This window comes from Ovis aries, chromosome 2, assembly GCF_016772045.2.
Source record: "Ovis aries strain OAR_USU_Benz2616 breed Rambouillet chromosome 2, ARS-UI_Ramb_v3.0, whole genome shotgun sequence".
Taxonomy (NCBI): Eukaryota; Metazoa; Chordata; class Mammalia; order Artiodactyla; family Bovidae; genus Ovis; species Ovis aries.
In genome coordinates, this window is record NC_056055.1 from 217,084,137 (window position 1) to 217,103,224 (window position 19,088).

General features: G+C 37.5%; 1 protein-coding gene across 1 annotated transcript in view; it reads right to left on the reverse strand.

Annotated features, from left to right (window-relative positions):
- ABCA12 (ATP binding cassette subfamily A member 12) overlaps nucleotides 1-19,088 on the reverse strand; it is a 204,189-nt gene that overhangs the window by 115,919 nt on the left and 69,182 nt on the right. The window contains exons 3-5 of the mRNA XM_042244200.2: nucleotides 17,572-17,725; nucleotides 4,641-4,732; nucleotides 2,579-2,676 (exon numbers count right to left, since the gene is read on the reverse strand). Coding sequence (XP_042100134.1) covers nucleotides 2,579-2,676; nucleotides 4,641-4,732; nucleotides 17,572-17,725 — 344 coding nt within the window. The remainder of the gene's footprint in view (nucleotides 1-2,578; nucleotides 2,677-4,640; nucleotides 4,733-17,571; nucleotides 17,726-19,088) is intronic.

Below are 19,088 nucleotides of genomic sequence, written 5' to 3' on the forward strand. Positions count from 1 at the left end.
CCTGCATTATAGCAACTATGAAATTAAAACTAAAATACATTGGGTTTACCCATGAAAATCCCTGAGAGAATATGTGAATGTAGTGATTATTGTCATCTTTAGGATTTAAAATATTTACATATGATTTTTTTTAACTGAACTCATTTCTTGTATATGATGAGACATCCTAATATACTAGATCTTCTCTGACAAAAATCTTCAGGCTTAAAAATCTTAGCTTTTCCTGGCTATTTAGCGTCAGAGATTTAGGGGTCCTAACAGTTTGTGACACCTCATGGGAAACTGGCCAGGATTTCTGGAAGACTTCCAAAGAGGATGAGCTTCAGAGTCTAGTCTCAAGATCAACAGTGTTTATTTAGAAGAAGTAGAAAAACATGGATTATGTTTCATTGGAAAAGCAATGATTTCATTTATGAGTTTTGCATTAAAGAAAAAAACACACATATATGAAGATACATCAGTTCAGTTCAGTGTAATTACCAAAGGCAATAATCAGAAAGCATTTTTATAATGGAGGGCCTCCATATATTTCACAGTACAGACTAGTCACAAATGTAGCACTATTTTCAGCTATAATATTGATTACATTCACCATTATTAAGTTGTTTAGATATTTATAGAGCCAATTACAGTGAGTTGCAATATTTAATGCACCCTTCCTAATAATCAATTCTTACAACCTGTCAGGTGAAGGCTAACTACCTTCATCCTTCCCCTTTTATATCACAACACTATGCCTTCCAGTGATTCAACTTCTAAATATAATGAAATAAGACAGGATCCATTTATTCTAGGATATACTCTAAGTGCCAGGTCTTCTAGTCATTCATCTATATCTCTTTCCGAACGTTACGTATAAATTCACTCCAAAATGATTTCTCTACTTATTCTTGCAAGGGTTGCAGAAAGCAGTAAACAGAAAGAAAGAGGAATCAGAGAGATTGCTGACACAGACATCAATATGTCATTCTAATTTTTATATCCTTTCTCTGCTCCAACTACTCTGAAAATATGTATCTATACATAGAAAATTCATTTTTTACTTATCTCCACTGGATATATGACTCTGTGCTGCCTCACAAAATTCTTAAGTTTTATTCCATCTGAGAAAGAGAACCTGGGAATTTCAATACAATACAGTGATTTTTTTTGAGAATAGCATTGCTGTTTTAGCTATTAAAGAATTTAGCTGATATAATACAAGACTGCTTCTAGTATTAGAATATAGAAGGATTGGATTGGAATAAAATCATAAATAAAATAAAATTATTAGAATATGGAAGAAATGGAATGGAATAAAGTAACTTTTCCTAGTTTACACCCTGATGTGACTTGTGGAGGCTTTATACTGGAATTAAGTGGGCACATGGTGGGGTTTCCTCAGTTACACAGGGTGATTTAGGTACCTCAACTATTATATAAACCAGGATTTAAAAATCTAGACTGAACTGACTGTGAAGGTCTTATATATCAACCAGCACTGGCAGAATTGCCTTGATAGGTATGGTGCCTTTTCCATACATTTTGAATTGTTCTTTGGTTTACTGACATAAACAAGCTTATTAAGATGCCTCAGTTATACATAATGTCAACTCAAGGGGAACTAATAGACACATATTAAGTAGCAGTGGTTAAGGTCATAGGAATATGAATAACATGAATAAAGATCAGAGTTACGTCTCCATGTTTCAGATGGAAGAAATATCTACATCTAGATAAGATGTAGATGTATTATTAAAATTCTTTTGTGTGTGTGTGTGAGAGAGAGAGAGACAGAGAGAGACAGAGACAGAGAGAGAAACAGTCCCTCGGTGGCAAAATGTTGAAAGTGATCTCCTCTGAATTTCTGAAGAGCATGCCAGCCAAGTAACTTAAATGTATGAATCGGGTTGGATAAAAGACCATAAGGAAAAGTGGGGATTTCAGTTAACAGAAGGGTACCTCTTCCGCCTACAGGCATTCAAATTCAATTTCTTACAATCCTTGTATATGTGCACACATGCACACGTAGCTCATAGGTTGCCAGTGTACACCTCTTAGAAATGATGTTTATCATTTTGCAATCTGGAATCTTAGAGAAGACGGTGAGTAAACCAGACAGAAATCCATAGGTAAGCTCTTTAAGCCATGCTAAGGAAAGAGATTTTTATTACTTTTGGGAGAGATTTTTTTATAGCTCCAATTTTTCCAAAAGCATTATTAGTATGGATGAGGCAGCAAGTCTGATGGCTGCTATAGCTTCATTTGCTTTCATACAGCATTTTTTCTTCCCTGCTTCAGAAAATTAAAAGATCACATATAATGCCACCCTATTTTTTTTTTTTTTTTTTTACCAAATGAAAATCTTAAGTTCAATTAAGGGACTTAACAGGGAAGTAAATAAATATCCAAGACTTTAAGGAATTTAGAATGTCTCTAAATTAAGCTTTTTATCAAACAGCTCCTAAGAATAGAATCTCTCTGAGATATTACTCCAAATGGGAGTGCTCTTCCTATTTGGAAGAGTCCTCTATTAACCTAAGAGGTGCTTGTTTACCTGCTTTTTGTTATGAGCTCAATATAAACTGATTGAAATTACCTTTTCCAAACTAAGAATCCGGGCAAGCACTTGACTACCATTGAAAGTATCTGTTTCAGTACTTTCCAAATCAGCACTTGGACTAGGAAACATTGTGGCTGTTGTAAAAAGAAAGAAAAGATGAGCAAAATAAACACACAAACTTACACACACATACACACACACACACACACACACATGCACATAAGAATCCATAAATATCCCTTATGCTTTCATATACTCCACAACAAGAAATGTGTTCAAATATGCACCTTTTCCATGAAACTTTCCTACTGGCAAAATGCTGAATTCCATCAGTTTTTCCTTTCACATAAAACTGTGATGGTTTTGGTCTGCTCTTGGGTTCTTTCCAATCATTCTGGATGTCATTTGCTTTCATTCCAGTTTATATCATTAAACTTTATCACCAATATTATTGCCTAATAAACGGAATCATTTTAGTGCAAGCCAAGAGGATCTGAGGTGGCTCCACTAACCCCACAATCCATCACACCCAACATCTGCTTGAAGAATCTGCCAATGAGCAATACACATCTGGTGATAATGGGTTTTTTTTTAATTATTCAATTGGGAGGCTAAAATCTGCTTAACATCATAAATTCCCTCCTCCCCAAAGTGGTTTCTGAATGATATTTCAGATCAAATAAATGGGAGGAAGCAATTAGTCCAGACTACAGTATACTCTAATTAAGTAATTCCCAAAGTGGTCTCATCCAATACCATTTATAATGTGGCACACTGTTCTGGGTTAGGAGCATTAGCTGGAAAATTATGTTCAGATCTATAGCATTCGTTAGCCAGTGTATTGACTTATAAATTTTGGATAGAAATACTTTATTATCCTCACAACAAAGAATCTTAATATTCAAAGATAGAGTGACCAACATCAGCGGGGTGTAGACTGTGTTAAAATGTTCACTGGGCTGAAGAATTTACATTCCTCTAGACCAAAGCAATACATTTGTGAGATGACTGGCCAGAAATGTAATACATGGCTATTGCACAGAGCAAAGCTAACTGGGCCACAACAGTATGATCTTATTCTTCTGTTCTTTACCCTACTCCATCAGACACCCAGAGATCATTCACCACAGCATGTTAACTCCTCAAAACCATTCACAAACATATTCCTACTACAATAACAAAATTTTTTTTTTCATGTGGCTTATCAACTTACACTGGAATGTTAGTGTCATAGAATCTTAAATATCACATGGCATTTTTAAAGGTTCTTTTTTTTCCCACCAGAGCACCAATCATATTCTGACATAGAGGAATCTCTGTTTTGTTCACTAATATATCTCCAATAGTTCAGACAGTACCTACACGATAGCAGGCACCTAATGAATATTTGCTAATGAATATGAAACAATCCTGCTGTCTTGAGAGTTTATTCTCAAGTTGTGGCTTCTAATAACTGTATCTCAGGAACATCTGCAGCAGAAGAACCTGAGCAGAAGGTTCAGGAAGCTCAGCATGTGGGTATTCTGCACACTAACATCTGAGGGCCACTGGCTTAGCTGTGAATGAAGGGAGCACACAGGCACGATGAATGACTGTGCCACTGAGTAGTGGAGTGGGAGGAAGAAGACCATCAGCTGGAAAGTCCCACCCTGACAGTTGGTCTAGTACCAGCTCAGCTGGATGACTGCAACAGGGAAGGTGCTTAACCTTGTTGGGCTTCATGTTCCTCACAAATAAAATGTAAAGCTCAGACAAATCTCTGAGACTCCATTCAATATGTTTTATTGCTAGGCATTCTAACCATCCCAGTGTCATTTAACTGTAGACAATGGAAGAGTTCCTGGTCAATTGTTGGACAGTGTGTAATTCTTAACATCTAGTGTGTATCTCAGTAATAACTTAATTTCCAATTATTCTCAAGACCTTTGCATAATTGTACCACCACACTCAGGCAACTGTAAGGAGTGATTAGATCTCTCAGGATAGGCTAGGCATTCCATCTTTGCTTGAATTGTTAAAAGTACAACTTTTAAAGATGAGACCTTTACTGGTTGTTCCAAAAGGCCTGTTCTAAACTGGACAGAAGAGGATAGCTTACCCAGTGATGCGTGCCTTTTTTGTGGAACTTCAGTACTCTGGAGTGATAAATCGCTGTCCTTCTCCAGGTTGGATGACTTTCTCAGAATTTCACTAGAGAAGAAAAAGCAAGAGCTCTGTATCACTCACATTAATTTCAGTTAGTTACAGCAAAGTGTTATGTGGCAGATTCCAGGGCTCTCCTAGGACTTTCAAATTTTTAATCTACTTTCCAGGATTTTATGACAAAACTCACTTCACCATATATCAATAAATATATAAGGGTCCTACAAAGTAAATTTTTCTTCAGAGAAAATGGCCTAGATAAGGTTGAAATAGGGTTGTTGTTTTTTTTTTTACTATATTCTTACAGTAAAAAAGGACATAGCGCTAAACACTAAAAATATTTACAATATATATATTTTCTTTTAAAAGGATGGTGGATCCCAAACAGATAAGAGTCAAAGACTGCTTTGGGTACTGAAATAAAGGTCTGCTTATCTGTCAACCTTTAAAGGAAAACAAGTTTCTACGTTAAATTACAGATGCCATTTTGAAGATTATCAAAGATGAACACTTTCAAGAAAGATTCAAAGAAGAAGGGGAAGAACACACATCTATGGAATATCTAATTTGTGCCAGGTACTATGGTTGGTGTCATGGCAGGTGGCACCAGATGTCAAAGAAAGAACGATGCATGGAGCGTTTTAATTTCACTGAATATATCAAGGCTGTAATGATAGCATATGATGCCAGGAATCTCTGTACAACATGATCACACCACCTTTTGGCAGAAAACACTATTGGACCATCCCACAGTTCAGCAATCTTCTTTTTTTCTTTTTAAATAACTTCCTGTTTATCATTTTTTAAATAGAAATAATCACATTTTCTTGAAAACTTGATATACCTAAAGTATGTATCTGAAATAAATGTATCTATTTCAAGAATGAAATAAGTCCAGATGTCTGGAGTGAATAATGTGTTTTGTCTGATTGTTTATAAAAAGCTTACTGAAGGTACATAAGAACAGATATAAAAAGACAAGAGCAAAAAAGCAAGAAGTTCTGCTTGCTATTGTGGTTTGATTTGACTTCCTTTTAAGAAACAAGATCCAAATCCTGGTTCCAGGGTACTTTATGATTTATAATTGGAAAAAAAATCTCTTTTTTCCCCCAGTGTGTCCTTTTAATAAAAATGATAAGAAAAGGTGATATTTGTCTTCATTCCCTAGTGTTCTTCCAGTATCCTCTATAAAATGTACTGGTTGCTCCCAAAGTTCTGCATTCTTAATGTATATTTATTTGAATTATTCATGACCATGACTATATTCCTCTAAATCTTCTTATATTCCTTATTTGGGTGGGAAAACTGTTCAAATAAAAATAAGAACTGACCTGGACCTTTTCCTTTCTCTCAAACAGAAAGTTTTAGACAGTTTGAGAAAGTCAGTTTCACTTTTTTTTTCTTGACACTTTTTTAGTTCAGCTTGAAACACTGTAAGGAGTACTACTGAATATCAACACACTGTGAAATAAAGGGAAAACTACCTTCATAAAAATTTTAAGGAATAGGGACAGCAACAAAACCAAAGGGAAAGCGACAAAGATGAAAAAGAGCAAAGAAAGAGCAAGAGAAAAGACTGAGTAATAAATGGGAGTTGGGGAGGAAAACAAGAGGTGATAAGAAACTAAGGAAGTATGAGCTTGGAAAAGCAAAAACTGCATCTCCTCCATAGGGGCCATCTTGCCCGTTTCCCCACATTCAGGTAAAAGCCCTAAAACTACTCCTTCAAATATTCTTTCAAAATCAAAGACAAGTTCATCCCTTTCCCAGGAAGCCACTGGCTCAGCAATTCTGAACTTACTCAACAGAAAATGGCTCCTCTGGACAAGGAACTCTGGAGGCTTCTTTTCTAAGGGGACCTGCCTTGACCAGAAGGTGGCCTTAGTTACATGGTGGTCCATGCATCCCATGTTACAGGAAGGAGGAGGTGGTTCACCTCCTCTTAGGTGGTCCTGGTATGGCTTTTTGTCAGGGAGAGAGCATGGGATATCATATGTGCTTTGCAGTTCATCATCCTGAAATTTTTCCGGGTTTATTTTGTATTTACAGCATGTAGTATGACGGCATGGGTACTCTGCCACTGCACAATTATTGTCCATAAACTCAAAATGGAAGCCAGAAAGTAAGTGTACAACAGCAAGCATTGTGGGAAAAAACGTGAATTAAGGCTCTAAGGTGAAATTCAGTTTATTTCCTCCAAGAAAGGCAATTGGTTCTTTTAGCTCTCTATTAAATTGCTAAAGGAGGACAAGAAGGTAACCAGTCTTACTGAGTTCATGGTAATCTCTGACCATGCTTATAGACAGAGAATTCTATGCTTCTTAGACAATGAATGGATTTGCATTTAAAGCTGGTTTTAGAAAAGGCAGAGGAACCAGAGATCAAATTGCCAACATCTGCTGGATCATCAAAAAAGCAAGAGAGTTCCAGAAAAACGTCTATTTCTCCTTGATTGACTATGCAAAAGTCTTTGACTGTGTGGATCACAATAAACTGTGGAAAATTCTGAGAGAGATGGGAATACCAGACCACCTAACCTGCCTCTTGAGAAACCTATATGCAGGTCAGGAAGCAACAGTTACTACTGAACATGGAACAACAGACTGGTTCCAAATAGGAAAAGGAGTACATCAAGGCTGTATATTGTCACCCTGCTTATTTAACTTCTATGCAGAGTACATCATGAGAAATGCTGGGCTGGAAGAAGCACAAGCTGGAATCAAGATTGCCAGGAGAAATATCAATAACCTCAGATATGCAGATGACACCACCCTTATGGCAGAAATGGAAGAGGAACTAAAAAGCCTCTTGATGAAAGTGAAAGAGGAGAGCGAAAGAGTTGGCATAAAGCTCAACATTCAGAGAACGAAGATCATGGCATCCGGTCCCATCATTTCATGGGATATAGATGGGGAAACAGTGGAAACAGTGTCAGACTTTATTTTTGGTGGCTCCAAAATCACTGCAGATGGTGACTGCAGCCATGAAACTAAAAGACGCTTACTCCTTGGAAGAAAAGTTATGACCAACCTAGATAGTATATTCAAAAGCAGAGACATTACTTTGCCGACTAAGGTCCATGTAGTCAAGGCTATGGTTTTTCCAGTAGTCATGTATGTATGTGAGAGTTGGACTGTGAAGAAGGCTGAGCGCCAAAGAATTGATGCTTTTGAACTGTGGTGTTGGAGAAGACTCTTGAGAGTCCTTTGGACTGCAAGGAGATCCAAGCAGTCCATTCTGAAGGAGATCAGCCCTGCGTGTTCTTTGGAAGGAATGGTGCTAAAGCTGAAACTCTAGTACTCTGGCCACCTCATGAGAAGAGGTGACTCATTGGAAAAGACTCTGATGCTGGGAGGGGTTGGGGGCAGGAGGAGAAGGGGACAACGAGGATGAGATGGCTGGATGGCATCACAGACTCGATGGACGTGAGTCTGGGTGAACTCCGGGAGTTGGTGATGGACAGGGAGGCCTGGCATGCTGCGATTCATGGGTCACAAAGAGTCAGACATGACTGAGCGACTGAACTGAACTGAACTGAAGCACTTTGTACATACTTCAGTCAGTCAGTCAGTTCAGTCGCTCAGTCGTGTTCGACTCTTTGCGACCCCATGAATCGCAGCACGCCAGGCCTCCCTGTCAATCACCAACTCCCGGAGTTCACTCAGACTCACGTCCATCGAGTCAGTGATGCCATCCAGCCATCTCATCCTCTGTCGTCCCCTTCTCCTCCTGCCCCCATTGTACATACTTAGTTTATATCAATTTTAAGTGTACTATGTTTGCTTGTGTACCTATTCCTATCACTTTTCCATTTTAGGCTGTGACATCTTTGGAAGTAGGCACCATGATGATCTTTTTATTTGAAATATCTAGTATAGTTCTGAACCATAAAACTGAATAGCTGATTAAATAAAAATAGATGGTATTGCCAGAGTGTAGAAGAACTTTGGAGTTAGTAGGTATCTTTCAAATTCCATCTCTGCCACTTCCTAAAAAATTGCAGCCTCATCTATAAGTTAGGAATGATACACCCACGTTGCAAAGCTATTGTGAGTATTGTGTGAGGTGTGCTGATCGAGTTCCTACTGGGGCCCTGACATCATAGATACTCACCAACATTAACTGTCAAAGCACCCACAAAGATGTACAAAGACACAGCCTTCACCATCAGTATGCAGCTGAAGCCCCACACTTATGTATCTATGGTCCTTACAAGATCCTTCTAGAATACTAGAAGCTTCAGGATCTCTGGACACCAAATGGATGCACCCTTATTATTCATAAACTGGGCCCTGCACACACTGGCTGGTGAGGTGGGAAGAGGCAAAAGGCCTAACCCAGAATTTTATAGCTCTTTCTTCATTTTCAAATTTAATTTCTTTATAAGTTTACTCATAAGAGGAATTTACCATTTGAAGGAATGATCAATTTTCTCTTTGGGCGGTAAAACTCTTAGGAAGAGTCTATCTACAGTGCACTCTGTTGGCAGATGGCACATGACAAACATTTAATAATGAAGAATACAGTCTGGAAGAATGGATAGCTAAGGAGGCAACGTTTTTATTTATTTATGGTTTTTTTTTAACTTTAATTTATTGTTTTTATTGACAGATAATTGCTTTATAGAATTTTGTTGTTTTCTGTCAAACCTCAACATGAATCAGCCATAGATAAGCATATATCCCCTCCCTTTTGAACCTCCCTCCCATCTCCCTCCCCATCCCACCCCACTAGGTTGATACAGAGCCCCTGCTTGAGTTTCCTGAGCCATACAGCAAATTTCTGTAGGCTATCTAATTTACATATGGTAATATAAATTTCTATGTTATTCTTTCCATACATCTCACCCTCTCCTGCCCTCTCCCATGTCCGTAAGTCAATTCTATGTCTGTTTTTCCATTAGTTCAGTCGCTCAGTGTCTGACTCTTTGCAACCCCATGGACTAAAGAATGCCAGGCTTCCCTATCCATCACCAACTCCCAGAGCTTACTCAAACTCATGTCCATTGAGTCGGTTATGCAATCCAACCATCTCATCCTCTGTTTTTCCATTGCTGCCCTGTAAATAAATCCTTCAGTACCATTTTTCTAGTCCATATATGTGGGTTAGAATACGATATTTATCTTTCTCTTTCTGATCCACTTCACTCTGTATAATAAATAGGTTCTAGTTTCATCCACCTCATCAGAACTTACTCAGATGTGTTCCTTCTTATGGCTGAGTAATATTCCATTGTGTATCTGTACCACAACTTCTTTATCCATTCATCTGTCAATGGGCATCTAGGTTGCTTCCATGTTCTAGCTATTGGAAATAGTGCTGCAATGGGATACATGTGTCTTTTCAATTTTGGTTTCCTCAGGGTATATGCCTAGGAGTGGGATTGCTGGGTCATATGGTGGGTTTATTCTTAGTTTTTTAAGGAATCTCTATACCGTCTTCCATAGTGGTTGTATCAATTTCCACTCTCACCAACAGTGCAAGAGGGTTCCCTTTTCTCCACACCCTCTCTTACATTTATTGTTTGTAGAGTTTTTGATGATGGCCGTTCTGACTCGTGTGAGGTGATATCTCACTGTAGTTTTGATTTGCATTTCTCTAGTAATGAGGGATGTTGAACATCTTCTCATGTGTTTGATAGCCATCTGTATGTCTTCTTTGGAGAAATGTCTGTTTACGTCTTTTCTCCTCTTTTTGATTAAGTTGTTTGTTTTTCTGGCATTGAGTTGTATGAACTGCTTGTATATTTTGGAAATTAATCCTCTGTCAGTTGTTTCATTTGCTATTATTTTCTCCCATTCTGAGGGCTGTCTTTTCATCTTGCTTATAGTTTCCAGTCTTCCCAGCACCATTTATTAAAGAGGCTGTCTTTGCCCTGCTGTATATTTTTGCCTGAAAAAAGCAACTTTTAAAAATAGCCTGGTCTGCCTCCCTTGTTGCACACCTGGTTCTGCAAAGATCCTTGGAAGAGGAAGCACTCAAAGATGGCAACACATGCATAAACATATAATCAGTCTTCACTGTAGCCACCATATTTATTCATAAACTCACACACATTTATTAAATTCCCAGGACATATACGGGTAAGACAAATTAAAAAAATAAAACAGGGATTATAATATGTTAATGGTAATAGCTAAGGGAGGATATGGCCAGGGGATGATGACTACACATGATTGGTGGCGCTAAATTAGAGTTATCATTTGCATTTTGTATAGAGCAAGGTCCTAGAATCATTACCTAATTCTTGGCTCTTGCTACCTTAAAATCTTTTTGTTCATCCTTTTACTACACTAGTGGTTTGCCACTGGGGGCAATTTCTGGCCCCTCCCCTGCTCCTGGGGGATATTTCACAATATCTGGAGACATGGATATGTCTGTTACACTGGATAGGAGTGATGCTACTTGTATCTAGAGGTCAGGGATGAGGGTAGAGACCAGGGATGCTACTAAACATTCTACAATGCACAGCACAACAAAGAATTATCTGGCCCCAAGTACTAGGCTATGACAGAGAAGTGGACTTATTCAGTGACAACTCAGCCCCCATCAACTCCCTAGGACCAACTCAGGAGATTTAAAAATCCTATTCAGGAATTCAGAATAGGTGTAAGGAAGTCTGAGAGAATCTTTCTCATACTAGATATCTCTGGGAGGTATATTATGGTGCCTCTTGAATCCAGCATGTAAGCTCATCTGGATCCAGAAAATTCAATCTTCTGGGTGAGGCAAGAAAGGCTGAGTCAAATCTTCAAGTGGCCCATGGCATCATTTTTACTTTTCCAGACCCAGCTCACATGTCCAGGACCATGGAGATGGTTAAGAGCATTGCCTCTAAGATGCTGAAGAAGTAGATTCTGACTCTACCACATTTATAGTGCTCTACTTCAAAAGGGACTTAATAAGGGGAACATCTTGGATTCAAAATGTTAAACTTAAGATATTGGGAGGGAAACTAGGCTGAGTAGTTTTATTTCTTCTCAGACATGTCTACCAACAGTTCCATTTGGGAAATGTCACATTTATAGATATCATCATAGCGGTAGGATTTATGCACTTATACCGAATGTCTTTGTATTTCCTGTGAGTGGGAAAGACTACCTGTGTGGGTGGCATCCATGTGCACCATGGTAATTCTGTCTTTGAAAGGAATATGTGTCTAGGAAAGACACATATGGCAAATCCTAAAAAGAAAATTCTGACATTTTTTTTTTGTCTCTAAGGATTAGTTAAACTTATTCTATTTTTCATTTTCCCCCTGAAATATAGTTATACAGGTAATGCAGTGACACCTGGAAAGAAGGAGTGAAATATGCCCCAGGCCCAGTTCTGACTCCAGCTTCCCATGACAGGCATTACTAACTTTAGGGACAAATAAGAATGTTATAACGGCCTTGAGGCCTCCTTGATTATACAGTCGTCCTTCCTGACTACCCCCAAGCATAAGTCACTCACAGGAAAAGTTTAACTTTTTCATAATTTCTTGAACTTCATCCTCATGTTCATTCCTTCAGGGTCTTCCATATTCAGATATAATCCTTGCATGCCCATGTTCAACATGCACCTCTCTTCTAGGTGGCTCACTTGCCAATCAACAATCAGTCAAGGTGTTAAGATTTAGAAATGCCTTAATATGTTGCTCTGTCCTAGGGCTTTTTATATTCTTTGGAGGGACTTTGGAGATGTTATATTTGAGCTAATACATTTCTAAAAGTTTTCAGAGGCACCGTGATGGGGCAGATGAGGAAACGTCTTTGGGGCAGATGTACATCAGAAGCACGTAGAATATGGGGGAGGAGACACCTTTGCAGTAGCTTTCAGATAACCCTGTACATACTGTGTTCTACCTAGCCCTGACACAGAGAGATTAATCTGGCAACATTACAAAGGAATTTGTAATTCTGCCATCACAGTCAGTAGCAAAGCTGTCTGCCTATTCCTCTAAACTGACTATATAAGGATCACCGTTAATTTCTTTCTTAGGTTCCGAGATTCTCTATTTTGTTGCTGTTGTTTAGTCACTAAGTAGTTTCCAGCTCTTTGCAACCCCTTGGGCTGTAGCCTGCCAGGGTCCACTGTCCATGGGATTTTCCAGGCAAGCATACTGGAGTGGTTTGCCATTTACTTCTCCAAGAGATCTTCTCGACCCAGGGATTGAATCCACATCTCCTGCATTCGCAGGCAGATTTTTTTTACCACTGAGCCACCAGGAAAGCCCTTCTTTTTCTATCTCCAAGACACCTTCCTCTAGTCTGGTAACTACCACCCTATCTGACCTTAATGATCTCTCCCATACAGGTCTCTGGAGAACTCTTCTGATATCTCCCCACCCAACCCTCTCTCCACTCCAATAAAATATCCAATAGTAAGATATATATTCTTCAGACAGAAACAATGTCTCAGAGTACCTATATAACTATTCACCATCTGTTGTCTAATGTTTTAGGCACAGTGAGAACGAAACAAATAGTCATCACATTCACCATTTGACAGATTAATTTACCTGTTTAGTAGTTTCTGTCTTTTTCTCACCAGATTTTAAGTTTTTATGGGAATCCAGCATGTAAGGTCATCTGTATCCACAGTAACTTGGATAGTCTCCAGCACATGGTACATGTTCAATACATTCTAACTCAATGAATTAACAATTTTGCCTGCATGGCAGTTAAAGACTTCCTTCTACTTTGTTTTTGATAAATGATGTTTTCACCTTTATTTTTATACAGATACTCACTAAAGTGATTGCTAGATAGTTATACATTACTCTGAAATTAATACAGTTATGAGACCTAATGCATCTTACTTCATGTTTATAGTCAAATGAGGATGCATACCTGTTCTACTTCCAGTTACCTTAGATTCCCAATAATATCTTTACTTTCGAAACACATCCATATTTTTCACTACTAAACAAAAGCCATGGTACTTTTAAAAAAAATGCCTCTGAATAGAATCAGATTAGCTGTGTTTCAGGTTCTATAGGAGCCATTCAATACTACAAACAAAGGTATGAATTTGGAAACCATGGGTCATGGATGAGTGTCAACACGACAGAGACAAGGAGTAAATCCATAGAGTCAATTCCCCAGCAGGAGCTGCAGGAAGGCTGAATTGTTTCTCCAAATAATGACCCTGTGAGCTCTGCAAGATGATCTTTGCCATTTGCCAGCTGTGTGAGCAACAGCACAGTCAAGAGCCCCCACTGTTCTGATGTATTCTTAGAGGCAGTGCAGGGAGGAAGGACCATAAGGGTAAGTCCCATGATGTTGGATCATCCCTTGTGCAAAAGAGCAAGAAAACAATAAATGTAATCATCTCTTCTTTCAGACAGCTAGTTACAGTTGATGCTGAGTTGATGGTTGAATTTTTTTTAAACCACCTCATCCTGAAGCTAATGTTTAAAGAAGTATGAATTTAATAACAGAAGACTGGTGCTAATGCAAAAATGCATCAAAACACTTGGCAACTGGCCAGCAAGTAGTGACCTCAGTGTGATCATGTCTTTCAGAAGAGCATTCTATTAAAATAAACATGCTGGGCCTCCTTTGATAAGGCCAAAGATAGCATTTTTTCCCCTCACTTAGAAAACAGAAAAGGAAGATGGTTTTGTTTCTTAATGTGGCTATGCCAGTGAATCTTTCTTCACCAAAGGGAAGCAATTTAGTGAAATGACTTACCCGGTAAGGAACGGCTTACCTAGTAACCACATCCCAGTTTCATTGTGTGGCTATATAATACATAAAAATTAATAGCATGGTGGGAGATATCATTAATGCAATTTTATTAGTGCATGTAATTTCCAAATTAAGCTCCAATTACTTGGTAGTTTAGAGAAAATACTGAATATACAGCAATATACAGCTTGAGCTCAATATAATACTTGGAGATTAGAATAAAAGTGAAAAAAAGAGATATGATCAGCTATCTAGAGAGTAACCCATAGAGGGTAAAAATAAACTTGGACTTTAATCTTAGTTCTAAAATCAACTCAATGCTTCATCTCAGGGGGCTCCATGAATTTGGTCCTCTATTATGTTACTGAGGACCATATACATAGAAATACACAGAAAAATACTTTTTGGGGGGTGGTAATATGTATAGATAGACTTCTTAAATACTGATAACTATTCTCCTTGTTGTTACTTAGTTCTTCAGGAGACAAAATAAAAAAGATACAAAGAAAAGAGTGTCAAGTGGATCCAGTTTGTAAATAATGGACATTAATTTTCCTCATATCTTCTCTAACACTTGGTTCACAAAATGTCCATCTCAAGTACAACTTCTCCATGAAGGTTTACCTGATTACATCAGCTGAAAGCTCTCTTTCTACTTTAAATATGGAGGATGTCTTGCTTCAATTTCCTCCTGGCATTCTTTTTTTGCACTATCTCCTATTATCACTCATTTAACATTTACCTTCTCCTGCTAGCCCAGATGGTAAAGAATCCGTCTACAATGCAGGAGACTTGTGTTGGATCCCTGGGTCGGAAATAAGAGAATAGCAACCCACTCCAGTATTCTTGCCTGGAGAATCCCATGAACAGAGGGGCCTGATGGGCTATAGTCCATGGGGTTGCAAAGAGTCAGACACAACTGAGCAACTAACACTTTCACTTTCACTTTTCTCCTACTAGAACACAGGCATAAATCATGCCTAACTCATCACTCACACAGGGACACAGAGACTGTGAACTAGGTGAATGAATAAAGTATTCATTCACTTTATCTCTACACTGAGTACCCAGGGGGACAATAGGCTCTAGTCATCTTTTGGTATCCTTGCAGAGATACACAACTAGTGGCTATTTGAGGCAATGCTTGTATATGCTTAGAACATTAGTCTCACAGACAATATGTCATGCCATTTCCCTGTTTAAAAATTTCCAATGGCTTCTCATTATACTAAAAGCAGAAGGCAAATTCCTTCCATTTTCTTACCTGTTTGATGCTTCATGCTCTTTCTCAGGGGTTTTTCATTTTTTCAACAAATCCTCTGCCCCTTTCATCATCCTGTACTATGTTCTATCCATATTAGGCAACTTTCTATTCCTCTAAATGATCAAGTGTGTCCCCATTTCAGGATCACTGACTGCTTCTCTGCCTGGGACTTTCTCTTCTAGATGTTCGTATGCAAGTGCTGGCTTTTCCCAGTTCTTCTTGGTCTCCACTCATATGTCACCTTCCAACAGAGGCCGTTCTTTTGCTATTTAATGCTCACCTTTCAGTTTCTACCTCTTAATTTGCTCTATTTTCTTGCTGGAACATTTACTATTATTGGTGATTATGCTATTTATTCATTTGACTGCTTTTTTGCTTTTCCATAGAATACAAGTAACAAAAGGGTAGAGAATTTGTTTGGTTCATCTCTGTATTATAGTGCCTAGAATGATGCCTGGCACACAGAAATTTCTCAGCCACTATTTCTTGAATATGTTGATAAATAAATCAGTGAACATTAGAATGCTCTATGCATAAAGACTAAATAACTTATTGACACAATAAAAACTGTAGTGAATCAGCAACCCAACAATTACATTGTATCTCAAGTCATTTCCCAAGATAATTCTTGACATGTTGATATTTTATGTTAAATAGCTTGCAGTTACTTACTCTCTCAAAGTATTATCCATACTAACTGATGATCAAAATCATGATGATAATACTGAAGGAGAAATGGTGCTATATGCCAATGAATTTAAATGAAATTTTGAGGGACCAAATATCTCTGATTATAGATAAATATAGTCTTTTCTTGAGAAACACAGAAAAAAAATCTCTACCAAAATAATCTCATGGTTGATTCAGATTACAGTGTTATTAGTTCTACAAATGGTTAGGCTCTTGACTCTTTAGATTTAAAATCTCAGGATGGAAAACTGAGGTTGTAAATGGTCTAGATTCCCTATCTTTATTCTTCAGCTTCTTCTCATACCATAAAATAGGACACATTAACCTCATTTAAAGGTGGTTCTTCAATTAAGTATACTTCCAACTTTATTACTTTGATTTCTAGATCCCTAATTTCCTTATTTGCATTTCCTGGTTTCTGTTATATCCAGAAGTACCACATAGAAGATAATAACCTTGACTTTGTCCTATATCTTACGTTTGTGATCGAGTCTTAGGGCAATGCCACCGACAATTTGAAGTAGGATAGAGAATCCCCGAGGGAAGTTAAGAATGACTGCCTTGACTATCCAGTTTTTGTTTTTTTTTTTTTACTGGAGTATAGTTGATTTTTTTATAGTTAATTTTGGGGGCTTCTCTGGTAGCTCAGTTGGTAAAGAATCCGTCTGTGATGCAGACGATCTGGGTTGGATCCATGGGTCCAGAAGATCCCTTGAAGAAGGAAATGGCAACCAACTCCAGTATTCTTGCCTGGAAAAGTCCATGGACAGAGGAGCCTAATGGGCTTTGGTCCATGGAGTCACAAGAGTTGGATACAACTTAGCAGCTAAACTACCAGAGTAGTTGATTTATAATGCTGTGTTAGTTTCAGGTGTATAGCAAAGGTGTACAGATGTATATACATATAATCACCAATTTCAAAGACTCTTTTCCCATATAGGCCATTACAGAGTATTGAGTAGAGTTCCCTGTTCTATACAGCAGGTTCTTATAGCCATCTATTTTATATCCCTCTCTTATCCCTTATGGGAGCATAAGCAAAAACTGAGTAATTCATCCAAAGTAGATTATGCCTAATTCCACATAAACATGGTAATTCCAGTTTGTAACCACTTTGTTCTTTCATATTTAGATCATCACATTTGTAGATATAGAAGATAAAATTGTATACCTAACCTAGGATGGCTTCCCATATATTTCATAAGGAAACAAGACTTGATCTCTCAAAGTGACTGAATACACTTGGAAAATGCCCCTACCTGTCTTTAAATAGTGCACTGTTAATTCCTTTCCTACGAAGCAGGTCTTGTGGCCCATAGGGTGTGTCTTTGCATTTAGAGTCTGTGTCACAGAGTAGGGTTTGCAGGAATGGGAAGAATCCAGTACTAGGAAGGTTTCGAGGTGCAAGGTAACCTGAAAGTAAAAACAAACAAACAAACAGTAATTAAATCACTATGGTGTTTCCTTGGGAAGGGGAAGAAGTGCAGTAACCATTCTGTGAAATTATCTTCTGGATTATGACTGTTTGGGTCCCCTGTGGATCAAAAGACTTTAAAATGCTTGTTGCCCCACAAATTTCTCTTCCTGGGATTTATTCTAAGGAACTAGCTGCAAGAATGTTTGCCAGAGTGTTAACAATAAATCCATATTATATTATCCATATAATAAAACACAATGCAACCAATAAAAATGTCAAATAATACAGATATTTATAATACATTGTTATTTTAAAAGAGTAGATCAGAAAACAGTATGACCAGAATAGCCATAATTTTTTCAAAAATATATGTAGTATATTAAAAAATCTGGAGCAGGACCTCCCTGGTGGTCCAGTGGTTAAGACTGTGCTTCCACTACAAGCAGAGTGGTTTGATCCTTGGTCAGGAAACTAAGATTCCCACATGCCAGGTGGCAAGGTCAAATAAACAATAAATAAGTTTTAATAATAAAAATAAAAAATAAGTTCATTCTCTAAATCTGTGAGTTTGTTTTTATTTTGTAAATAAGTTCATTTGTATCATTTCTTTTGAATTGGAGGAATTATTTTTCCTTAGTGGTATATTTCACATGACCTTGTTTACTTTCATTTGACTCTATATTAACTATTTTTTCCTACACTATACATATCTTTTTTTGTAATCAAAGGCATTATAAATGCAGCCAATCTTCCAGATACAGGAAATATCTTTGATGTCCTCAAAATTTTAAATTATCCTATACACACAATATTTTCTTCCTATTTAAAAACCAATCATATGAATGAATATGCAGATTTTCCCTAATATTAAAGACACAATTATTGTAGCAGTTAACCAGTTTTATAACCTTTAACATTTGCTTTATAAAATATGATGATAGCATACACGAGTTAAGACAATATGCAAGCTGTGAATTACAAATCTTTTCACAAAATTAGGTTTGGTACTAAAACACTGGCTTCCTCCCTTTGGGGAATACAGATACAATGAATTTTCAAAAAAGGTTTAGAAATCATGAGGATAATTTTGACGAAAGACTAAAAAGCGAAACCTTAAGTTTCTCATGAACCTATTAAATGAGTGGCAGTACAGATGTTTTCATTATAAACATAAAGAAATTTTTTTAAAAAAGAAAAAAATAGTAAGAGCAATGAGGTTAAGTATGCATTATTAATAGAAAGAATAATAAGTAGAAATTTAAGTAACTTAAATACAGATATTTTTTAAAAATTGAAAATAAAAAGGAAGAGGTAGTAGGAAATTGGCCAGGAAATAAGAGGAAACAAAATGGAGGGACT